The sequence below is a fragment of the Spermophilus citellus genome, assembly GCF_964194105.1.
Source record: "Spermophilus citellus genome assembly, chromosome: 5".
Lineage (NCBI taxonomy): Eukaryota > Metazoa > Chordata > Mammalia > Rodentia > Sciuridae > Spermophilus > Spermophilus citellus.
Genome location: NC_138186.1, coordinates 135,543,869 through 135,556,603, shown reverse-complemented (window position 1 = coordinate 135,556,603; position 12,735 = coordinate 135,543,869). Strand labels below are relative to the sequence as shown.

General features: G+C 35.3%; 1 protein-coding gene across 8 annotated transcripts in view; it reads left to right on the top strand.

Annotated features, from left to right (window-relative positions):
* Nucleotides 1-12,735, top strand: part of PTPRK (protein tyrosine phosphatase receptor type K) — a 572,160-nt gene that overhangs the window by 182,175 nt on the left and 377,250 nt on the right. For all 8 annotated transcript variants that reach the window (XM_081294494.1, XM_081294493.1, XM_081294498.1 and 5 more), the window contains exon 3: nt 11,079-11,350. In XM_081294494.1, coding sequence (XP_081150620.1) covers nt 11,079-11,350 — 272 coding nt within the window. The remainder of the gene's footprint in view (nt 1-11,078; nt 11,351-12,735) is intronic.

The window sequence follows — 12,735 nt, the reverse complement described above, 5'->3', positions numbered from 1 at the left end:
GTGCATCTTAACACCCAGAGAAGAATTTTCATTAAGTAGATTTATTTTTTTTCACTTTGGGATACACTGTTGAATTTATTGATAAATGAAGAGGATAGAAATCACTATTAATGAAAAATACTAAACATTATGATGGCATTGATTCAAACAGTTTTTCATTGTGATCATCAGATGATGAAGCTTATGATATTTCATCTGTAGGAGCAGCAAAGTGTAGGAACCAACCTGGGATTGTCTACAACCAGCAGTGTGTCTCCATTGGAGGAGTATTGAAGTGCATTTGATCATTTGCTGCTCTTTTTAATATCTTTTAATTAGGTTTCATCTCTGGCAAAAATACAGTGGATTCTGCTATTTACTTTAAAGAACTTGAACTGACCTGACCTTTCACCTAGACTTGTCCTGCATCCAGTATACATGATGCAAAGAATAGCAACAATATATATTTGGATATATGAGCCAGAAATACAGTTGTACATTCTGGATACTTGTTTCTACACTTATATATCTCATGCATCACCAGTTTTTCTGTTTTTACCTCCTGTATAGGTCTTTGATGGCTGCATCATCATCTCCACCATCTACTCCCATAACTAAATGTAATTTTTCCCTACCTATGTGCTACTGTTATTTTCTATCTGGTTTCCCTTATCCATTTTGCTCTTCTCCCCATGTCACTTCTATTCTCCACATCGTAGCCAGAGTCATTCTCTAAAATGTAAATGTCAACTTCCATCTCCTCCAGTATAAATCTTTCCTGTGCCTTCCTATAAAATTTAGGGTAAAGACAAAATTACTCACCTTTACTGATAGAGCTCCCTTGGTCTGCGTACATTCTTTTTTTTTTTTTGGGGGGGGGTGTTATTAAATTTTTTATTTATATATGACAGTGGAATGCATTACAATTCTTCTTACACATATAGAGCACTATTTTTCGTATCTCTGGTTGTATACAATGTATATTCACACCAATTCATGTCTTCATAAGGTACTTTAGATAATAATGTCCATCACATCCCACCATCATTTCTAACCCCATACCACTCCCTTCCCTTCCAACTCCTCTGCCCTATCTAGAGTTTGTCTATTCCTCCCACACTCCCCCTCCCTACCCCACTATGAATCAGCCTCCTTATATCAAAGAAAACATTCGGCATTTGTTTGTTTTTTTGGATTGGCTAACTTCACTTAGCATGACCTTCTCTAACTCCATCCTTTTACCTGCAAATGTCATGATTTTATTCTCTTTTATTGCTGAGTAATATTCCATTGTGTATTTATGCCACATTTTTTCATCCATTCATCTATTGAAGGGCATCTAGATTGGTTCCACAAAATTTAGCTATTGTGAATTGTGCTGCTATAAACATTGATGTGGCTGTGTCCCTGTAGTATGCTGTTTTTAAGTCCTTTGGGTATAGATCAAGGAGAGGGACAGCTGGGTCAAATGGTGGTTTCATTCTCAATTTTCCAAGAAATCTTCATACTGCTTTCGATATTGGCTGCACCAATTTTCAGTCCTACCAATAACCTAATCAATAAATGGGCCAAGGACCTGAACAGACACTCAGAAGATGATATACAATCAATCAACAAATATATGAAAAAATGCTCATCATTTCTAGAAATTAGAGAAATGCAAATCAGAACTACTCTAAGATTTCATCTCACTCCAGTCAGAATGGCAGCTATTATGAAGACAAACAATAATAAGTATTGGTGAGGATGTGGGGAAAGAGGTCTGTGTATTTTCTAAATCTCCATCCTCAATTCCCAGATTTTCTTCTGGTCAGCTAGATTTACAGTCTCTGTATGCATTATACCTGGCCCTGTCCCAGATCCTTTGCAAAAGTAGTTTCTTCTGCCAGAAGTACTTTTTCTTGTTTTCTTTAATAACTGTCTTTGATTCTTCAGATCATAACCCAAGCATCACTTTCTCGGAGAGCTCTTCAGGTTTACCCCGATAAGATCACGTGTCTCCTAATATGACTTTATAGCCAACCTGCCTTTATACAGGTTACCACAATATTATTTTCATCTACATTTCTTTTTGTTTTGATACCTGTGTGATGTATTAAGCTTGTGGAAGAAGCCTCATGAAAGAAAAGGACCAAAATGGCATTTGTTAGAGCACTTTCAATGCAATTTAGAAACATTAATTAAACTTCTTTTCTTTGATAGGCAACACCATGTAGCTGCTAAAGAAAATTGTTTTAGTGCTAGATTTGGATTGAATCCTGAGCAAGTGATTTCACCACTTAAACCTCAGATTTTTTGGATATCCTTCTGTATTTAGCACTTCACATAGTTAGCAACTTTTGCAATGGAAGTCTGGATGAATTCAATAAGATATTGGACTGATTTAAGGTGCTTTATTAATTTACATAAGCCCCCCTCATCAACTCCATTGCTGGAGTGTCTTCCATGTGTAAATCACCATGCAGAAAGCCTAATGGGAAGTAATAGCCCTTAAGAAGTTCACTGCTGAGTTTGGATAACTCTATAGTCTATATATTAATAAAAGATAAATAATGTAACATTTGTACTTTAAAAAGTGTATAATTGAACATAAATACACATAGAGAAAGATGAAAACTCCCAGGAGAGAAAATGATAATATAAAACTTTCAAGCAAAAACAGGAGTGGTGAATTAAGGCAAAAATGCATGTTGTATCATTATGAACTGGAACCTAGGAGTTCTTGCTGGTGGTTGGTGGTAAATAAGCATTAAAAGGTTGATATATTCCAGGTTTGTGGGGATTCCAGGTGTCATATGTCTAATTCTTACGGTGCTTAGGTATGCTGTTAATTGCTGTAGCCAACAGGATTGTGTTATTTGTTTCTGGTGAACATATGTTACCATTAAGTAGACTACCCACTATCAATTTATGGTGATTACCAAGTTCAGTCACTGCTTGTAGGATTGGGTTCAAAGCAATTCTTCTTTTTAAAGTTACCCAACCAGTTCTTAGAGACACTTGATAATATTGCTGTTCAGAAGGAGAAAATGTCAGAGTCATAGCCTTACTTGTAGTTCTTCTCAAGAGAGGTAAATTTGATCCTATTTCTTTGACTCAATTTTCCATTTAGCTTATAATTACTAATGAATCCTGAAAACATATCTCAACTTCAACTATAGACTAAAGATATGAAGTCAATTTTTCTTTTATAAAAAATCATTCAAAGTTCTCCCTTCTCTTTCATAAAAGAGATTCGTCCTTGGGAAAAGTGGGTGCAGAGACACCTGTGCTTGATTGTTGGTCCAAGATCCAACTGCTACTTGTTTTGGCTGAAGCCCTTTTCTATTTTAGTTTCTACAGTACACCCTAGAGGAAAGCCTTAAAAAGTTAGTGTGGGAACTAAAAGTCTACAATTTCTCAGTGTTTGTGTTCACCCATTGAGCCTTAAGTTAGCATTTATGAAAACATTAACATAAAACCCTTACTTGCTCCCTGGGCAAAAAAAAAAAAAAAAACTCAGTTGGAATGGAGGTCACTTGATCATGCAGCTTTTCTGGTTATGTTTAAAAGGAATGTTTTGTTGGAAGAATATCCTTGGGTGATTGTGCTTGCTGAGAGGAAGTTGAATTAATTGTTTGCTGACAACCACAGAAGTATTAGCTTGCTATTCATTTCCTCACCACTGGCCCTTCTGGCATTTCATAATTGACAAGGTATGTTGAGGCCATTTTTTCCATGTATTTTTTTTTTTCTTTTTTAAGTATTAACTGGCTTGGCAGCACAGGAAGTAGAATAATTGATCCCAGAGAACAGTGATATGATTCACCATTATACTGTAAGTATTAGGAAATACTAATTCCAAAAGAGCTGCCTTAAATTAACAGAGGCATAAGATTTTAAAGGAACCCTCAGTCTTCTTTTAAAATTTATATCAAAATCTTGACTTAATAGGAGAATAATTATCTTGTTGCCAAATGGAGTGATCTCAACATTGGAGGTGACGTTACTATACTATTCTCTTTTCCTTCTGTGTTTCCTGGGACCTCAGTTTCTTTATTCTGTTTGAGTAATTGATGAAGCTTGTAGAAGAGATAGAAGATGAACATAGCCTCACTCTGTCCACCACCCAGATCTTCCCTCTTTCCTTGTATCTTCCTAGACCTCACACTTTAGAGTGTAAGACAATTTTATCTCATTTTCTCCTCCGGGTTGGGCTCTTTTAATTTGCTTCTACTCAATCTTTGATTTTTTTTCCTTACCTTTTTTGCTTTCTGTCTCTTTTGCTTTTCCTTTCTTTTGCTTGTTTTGTGCCCTCTGATATGGGACTATTAATCCAAACAAACAAGAAGATTCTTGGTTTAGGTAATACTTTGTAAGTGAAAAAGTAACAAAACAAAACAAAACAAAACCCATGTTTTTACTTGGATAGTTCCTACTTCTTGTAATCCCTACAACAATCCACTCAAACGGTACTTTTATTATATCCAAGACACTTATCTTTTCTCAGCCTCCAGATTTTCATCAGTGAAATGACAGAGAAGAGAGGTTGTCTCCTAGTATAGGTAGTAAGTGGAGGAGCCTGGCTCTTACTTCAAGTCTCTCCTCAATCAGAGCCTGAATTCTTAACCTCTTTATAGACAGAAATGTGCTTCCATTTGAATAACAGTGGAGCATATATTATTCCCAACCTGTGGATATTTTACATATTATGATCAGCAACAGCAGTGGTTCTTAGAGTTTAATGAATGAAGACACTGCTTTAGTTGCTAGTTGAGCCATTCCTGTGACCTGCTCACCCTTGAACCTGAGAAATCAGTTATGAACTTTAGTCAGCCTGAGTTCTTCTCTGATTGGTCATTCCTTCCCATTTATTTATTCGGACATAGTTTCCATTATTACTATGGTAACACTTGAATGGTTAATAATTGTTATTAGTTTTGAATCAAAATTAAGGCCTAGTTGTTCTTCTAGTATGTGAAAGTAGAATTTTGGTGCTTTCAGATATAATATGACTACTGAGTAGAATGTTTTGACTTTACGAATAGAATATTGATTTATATGGAAAATGTGGAAGCCTTGTACACTTACTCTTTACTAACCTTTAGCCTTGGCCCCCATTATTAATAGGGCTGAAACCTACCCAGACAATGGGTTGTAATCTTTGTATGAAATTTTGTCTCCAGGCATTTCCCAGGGACTGTAGGCTGTGCTACCTTCCCCTTACCTTTCCTTTTTCATTGCAATCTCAGTTCCTTTGAAAAGGCAAGTGATGATTACAAAATTGGCTATAGGACAAAGACTACCTTGCATTGTGGGGTAATGCCACTCTGATTATACTCTCTCAAGTTGCTTTTTAGCAACTACTTTTCAAAACATTTCAGTTCCACCTAACATAAAAGCTGCGCAGGTTGAATAGCCATAGCAGAGTGCTGGGTTCACAGATATTGGAGAAATCTTGCAGCAGGAATTCTTAAACTTAGATCTGTGAGTTCCTTAAATTTTTGGTGTGTGTGTTTCTAGGGAAGAGTATTCTAAATTTACAGAAAGAGCACAAAAGGCAGAGTTAGAGAGGAGCCAAGGGAAAGAGCTCAGGAAAAATTTGACTCAGTGGGACAAAGGGCAGAGTGGTGGAGGGAAGGGTTAAGAAAGGTTGTGAGGCTTAAGGAAATTTCTAACCCTTTAACCTTTAAAAATGTTCGATTGACACATTCTTTCGTTTGATGGTACTATATGGTCCAGAAAGGAATGATTATGTCCAAAGGAACAACTGACTGAGGACCTACATATTTTCTCATGTGTAACCAAGCAGAGTAGATCTCTTAAATTTAAACATGTTTGTTCACTTTTAGGTAATAACTCTTTATATTAAATGTTCACTGTTAAATTTACTGTGTGTCTTCTCTCTTCTGATTGATCTCTGAGTAAATCAGGTGGTTGCTGAGAGAGCATGGCTATCTTTCTGAGGGAGGATGTTCTCTTATAAATAATCACCATATAAGTTACTTAAAGTTTGTTTAAAAGAGGTATATAATTAAGAAATATATAATCAGAAATTCAGAAACTGCAGGTCAGTTACAAAAAAGAAAACTGGCCTGGAATGTGGAGAAAATAGTGAGGGTTGAGATTAGAGAAGGTGGTCTGTGAAGAGAAATGAAATGTAAATAACCAAAGTACCTTTGAACAGGATTATGCAGAGTGAATGCAAAGCAGAGAAGTAGAAGTTTCTCTCTAGTTTGTAAGGCATCATCAGTGGATGTGAATAAAAATATCTTAAGGAAAATATTATGTTAGCCAGGCATGGTGGCATACCCCTGAAATCCTAGGTACTCCAGTGGCTGAAGCAGGAGGTCACAATGTCAAGGCCAGCTGGGAGAATTTAGCTGGACTGTGTCTCTAAATAAAAAGAGATATAGCTTAGTAGTAGAGTGCTTGTCTAGTACACATGAGATAAGGGTTCAATTCCCAGTAATTAAAATGAGTATTTTAATATAGTAAAAGTATAAATACAGGTAGAAAGGAGTTTTAAGAATGAAGTATACAAACCTATTTATTTTTCACTTTTTTCTCAGCTCTTAATTATATTTCACATGTAGATGTTATTCCTAGAAGCTTTGCTTAAAGATAAGAAATTTGCTAACAGAATAAATTCAGAGGGCAATACTTCTGCATCTGTAGATGAGAGTAGGATGTTTAGGAATGTGAGACTTGTTTCTTTGGCCATCCTCTGCAGTCAGAGTTGCCATTGAGTGTAAGTACTTTCTGTCTTTGTCTTTCCATGCATTGAAATAAGAACCGATTTTTGTATTCTCTGTATGTGTGTTTTAATGCCATGATGCTGTTAATCTGTAGGATGTAAAGAAAATTTATTTTTAAAAGGCCAAAACTCCAGTTTATTTACTTAATATTTCTCAAGTTTCACTTGATCTTTCTGATATAATACAATATTCCTTTAATCTCTTTTAAAATAGAAAAGTACAAATCTAATGCATAGTCATCATAAATCATTCAGAACAAGTAAATAAGGAAAAATAACAAAAATAATTAGTGTCCCCCTCATAATACACAATTAACATTTTGTTACATATTCTTTATTCCAATCACATGTGCATGTTTGTGTGTGGAGGAGGTCTGGGAATACATACACATTTATAAAATATATTTAAGATAGATAGATATATTTTATAAATGATTATAATATTTTTAACTTATATAATTATATTGTTAATATCTTCTGTGAAATGTTTTTAATAACAGCATTCTAAATGAATTCATATTTATTCATCAAACTTATTAACAAAAGTTTTGCAAACTACCTATTATTCATTTCAGATACAACCCCCCCCTTTTTTCCCATTTTAAACAGTGTAATGTTGAGATGAACATCTTTTTTAGCCATATCTTTGTGCACTGTGCATGATTATTTATTTACTGCACATTTGTAGACTTGGCATTGCCAGATCAGAGAAAATGCATTTCTTTAAGTTTTTTTTTTCCCCCACCCTTTTTTGGTTTTCTTTGGGTGCTGGGGATTAAACGCAGGGCCTTGTGCAAGGCTTTTGGTTCTCATTGCCAAAATGCTTTTCAGAAAGTTAGACTTAAAAAAAAATAAGCATGTATGTTTTTCTCCAGTATCCTGAATGATATATTAGAAAATTCATTGCTGAAGACTGTCAGGAATGTTGGTAAGGCCACATTAAAGTCATTATGTTAAGTAAATTATCTGGAGTGAACACAGATGTTTCATTATTAACCTTTGGAATAGCCAAATCACAACTAAATACTACTGAACTCTAATTAGAAATTTGAGAGATTAGTTATCTGATACCAGAACAATTGTAAATAAGCTTAAGTGATAACATAAAAAATGGAGAAGTGCATATTGTAGGATTTCCAGACCATAAGGTTTGAGGGTCAGTTATTCTGGGAGACTGCAGAAAAAAAAGAAGTTGGTAATAACAACAGAGTTCTTGATGTTTTTGATGACAGAGAGGAATCTCCAGTCAAACAGGCAGCTACCTCCATGGAGACAGCTGTGCCAAGTACCACTGTATCAAGTCACTAGACAGAAGGGCCGAGATGGCTTTTTGGTGCTAGTGCTTCTTCCTTTCCAAAACTGTGCAATAATAAATGCATTATATTCCACAGCAATATCAGCCAGCTTTGAAATAAGACCCTATAGCAGACACATTCTATAGGAATGAGTTATTGGCACTGTTGTTTTTTTTTTTTTTTTTTTTTTTTAGTTAACCTGTCATGAATGTCCTTGAAATTCTGAAATAGTTTGGGTATGCTTTAATTTTGTGTCTTTTGTCTTTCTAATAATTAAATTGGTACAGCATACCAATTAATATAGTTTGTTTTCCCCATTTCTTTAATAATAAAATTATTGTAGCTTAAAAGTGCTATTAGCTTAAAATTGCTGAATGGTTTTTATGGTAAATATCATAATGTATAAGTAAAATGTGACACAAAGCATATTTTACTCCAAAATTTATTTTATTATAAAAGAAAGTAAGTATTAGGGAATCAATAAATCATGTATTGTTTTATACATAGCAGGGGGATTCACTGTGACATTTTCATACATGTCTATAGCATAAATTATGAAATTTCATTTCCCAGACCCTCCTTTTCCTCTACTTTCCCTCCCTTTATCTCCTTATTCTACTCTAATGGTCTCCCTTCTCCAGTAAAACATTTAGAGATCACTACTTTAAGACTGGTAATCAGGGGCTGGGGATGTGGCTCAAGCGGTAGGGCGCTCGCCTGGCATGCATGCGGCCCGGGTTCGATCCTCAGCACCACATACAAACAAAGATGTTGTGTCCGCCAATAACTAAAAAATAAATATTAAAAAAAATTTTCTCTCTCTCTCTCTCTCTCTCTCTCTCTCTCTCTCTCTCTCCCCCCCCCTCTCTCACTCTATCTTTAAAAAAAAAAAAAAAAGACTGGTAATCAGAGACATAATTACAAATTTGTAAAAATAATATAAATGTATTGCTGCCATAATATGTTACTGAACAAATTGTTATAGCAGTGGAGAAAAAAGACATGGTTTTGTGAAGAGCTGTGGCCCAATACCCCAAAGTATTTATCTAAGATCTCAGGTATTGTCTTAGTTGAGAGCAGTTATTAGTCTACTTTGCAATGGTCAATCCCAATGACATCTTATTAACTTAGCTACTGACTTTACATTTTTAAATGTTTAATTAATTTTTTGGGGAATACTAAGGGTTGAAGGTGCACTATACTGATGAGCTGTATCCCCAGCCTTTTAATTTTTTTTTTTTTTTTTTTTTTTGGTGATAGGGTTTCACTAAGTTGCTTAGGGTGTCTATGAATTGCTAAGGCTACCCATGAACTTGTGATCCTCCTGTCTCACCCTCTCAACTTGCTCAGATTATAGGTATGCACCACTGCACCTGGTTTAGCTGTTGACTTTAGAATATGAATATAACCAGTTGGGTTAAGATCCAGGATATCCTGTCTAAAAATATACAATCTTCTCCAAAAATTTACATGGACCATTTATTCTATTAATGTACCATCTGTGAAAATCAAGAGGCAAAGAAAGAAATTCTAGCTTACAAGAGAAGTTGAGACCTGGGAAATTGAAGTAAATAATAATAATATCAGTTACTATTATTGTAGTATGTGCATTTTATGCTTGGGACTATAGTAAAGAGTTATATAAAATCTTCAAAAATGCTCTGAACCATTGAGTACCACTCAATGGGAATTCTTCTCTGCCATGATTTGAAACTGTTATTAGGGGTTAATCAGCTATTTAGACTGGCAGTCTTTTAATGTACCTTGGGCAAAACTTACTACATTTTCAATGGGGTAATACAGAGGATTGATTAATTGTACATGTTAGGAGGAGAGGGTCAATGGTAACCCTTGCAAACCTGGGTTCTGTAACTCCATACCTAATTATGCTTAAAATCATATGCTAGGGGGAAACATAATAAAAATTGTGTTCTACCTGATGTATGATAAACAGGTATATTTATGCTTTGTGATGCATGTCTTTGTTAAAATCCATGACATGAGAATAACTGGCTGTTTTCCTGCAGTGGTTCTTGGACTAACATGGCAGCCTAGTGTCAAAATCCCATTTTTGTTCTCAGTCACCATGTGACTTCTGCCTACAGTGGAACATCTTTGTGTGTTCTCTGAGGTGGCACTCTTTACACTTCATGCCTCCCCATGCTAGATAGCCAATTGAGTGGAATTCAATTCAATTTCATTCAGTTGAATGGAGTAGATGAGTTATTCAAACTTCATTTCTTGCAACCCCAGAATAACAGAAGGATGTTATAGAACTGAGGCCAATAGCAGTGGTGATGAGTCTCTTTACTATATGCCCTATTTTTTTCTTTTTTCTTTCTTTTTTTTTTTGTTATCAATGGACCTTTATTTATTTATATGTGATGCTGATAATTGAACCCAGTGCCTCACACATACTAGGCAAGCACTCTGCTACTGCCCAGCCCAGCCCTATTCTTGTCTAAAAAATTTTAACATCAGTGCTCACAGTAACTCTACAAAGTATCCTTGTTCCATGAACTGAGATTCAAATGGTTACTTCATTGCAAAAGGTCACATAATATGGGTAAACAATGATCTTTGAATGAGAAATGAGAAATTATTCCATTGCTATCACTCTTAGCCTATCTCCCTGCAATAATCCTGGGTAGGGCAAAAGAAAGGTGTACCCTCTATGTCAATTAGGTCAATATTTATTAAATATTAAAATAACTTCTGCTTAATTAGACGAGATAATTTTCTTAGTAAGATCTGGATTTGAACCAGGCTCTACCTGGTCTAGTCTGTGTCTTTCATAGTGTCTCAATTTCCTCATTTGTAAAATAAGGATACTAACATGTTGCTATGGAAACTAAATGAGTTAATGCAGCTGCATACTTTGAAAAATGTTATTTAATAACAATGCAATGGTCTACTTACTTGATCAATGCCTTTCTATGACTCTGTTCTGGAGACCTGGTCATTGGAGTTGAATTTGATATTCAGAATAGTTTAGCATCCTTTCATTGTTATATATTCCCCTTGGCTTATAGGTCTGTTTCACTTTGTTATCTGTAATGTCATTTCAGGTTCCTATATGATAGTGGACTCTTCAGATCATGACCCTGGAGAAAAAGCCAGGCTGCAGCTGCCCACCATGAAGGAGAATGACACTCACTGCATTGACTTCAGCTACCTGTTGTACAGCCAGAAGGGGCTGAATCCTGGCACTCTGAACATATTAGTGAGGGTGAATAAAGGACCTCTTGCTAATCCAATTTGGAATGTGACTGGATTCACTGGAAGAGAGTGGCTTCGGGCTGAGCTAGCAGTGAGCACCTTTTGGCCAAATGAGTATCAGGTAATTGTCTGTGCTTTTCTATTTTATGCTTTGATCTTTTGGATAGCATTACATGTGGAATACTTAGATGTAAATACTGGCTGCATAGTAAGAGGGTGTTTGTCCCTTTTGCATCTTCCCACACTATTTCTTCATGAATAGTTTGAATGAGTTGGCGCAAAACATTCAAATTGAGAAAATATTTCCACACAAGGAAGAAAGTAGGTTCAGGTCCAAAACTGGTCATTTGCTTGGCAAAGAGCTGCTTATTGACAGATGTATTTCTGTTACTTTTTCAGGAAGAAATAGCCTTTTGATTTGACTGAAATAGATTGAACTGGTTTCCTGATTTCCTGAAAATAACATTTGGAAAATAAATATGAAATATTATTTTATTCAGGTTTGTCTTGAGGGGGAGGCATTATGGTTATTTATTTAAATTTTTGTCAGTTAAATGTAATATATTAAACTAAGCAAAGCAACAATAACAATAAGTTGTCCCCCAACATCTTTGGAATTTTTTCCTCCAGAAATACTTAATCTGAGTATGATGCAGTAGTCACTGAATAGTGTCAATGCTTATTTTATGTTCGTGTGACTGAGTTTATGTGGTTTAAAAAATGTCTGTCTACTCTTTTGGAGAGTGGTTCAGTGAACTTTATTGTGAGGTTTAGTGCCTGAAAACAGACAGTTATCTTTTGTAAAGGCTCATTTTTCTTGTGCGTGTTAGACTTCAATATTTAAACTTTTAAGACTTGCCTATTTGTAATTTATTATAGAGTCTAATTAATCAGAGTTCATTTGTGTAATGGCATATTTTATAAGAGTGAACAGTATATAAGGTAAAAAATAGCTCTATTTTTTTCTTATTTAAAAATGAATTATTCAGGTTAGGCTTGTTTTTGTTCCTGAAGAGGAAAAATACAAGGCTTTGTCTTACTTGTTTTTTCTTGAGTTGATGTTTTAATTTTATTAAAAATCTCTTATATCATAGGCATGGTTCCAGTTAAACTTCTCATTTTCAAGTTATGTGTTTGATGAGATTTCAATGGATTTTCATTAGGGATAGTTAATTCCATTATTCCTGTTTCTCTTTAGTGTGGGAGAGCCATCTGCATTTTAGGGCCCACAGCTTCCTAAGGGCTACATATATGGTATGTGGGTTGGTGGGGGGGTTGTGTGTGAATGTGTGTAGCTGCTTCTAAAGCATTGGCTGAAGGATCAGTGGGCCCATCTCTGAATTCAGTGGGTAGATGGCTGTCATCACTGGATCACCCCACATGGCTTTATCAGTATACTGATTTCATGAGAGTCTGTCATTGGAGCTCAACATAACACCAGGAAGAAGCTCTGATTCAGCAGAATAAGACTGTCAACACATTTAGCCTCCACAAAACAAAGGACAG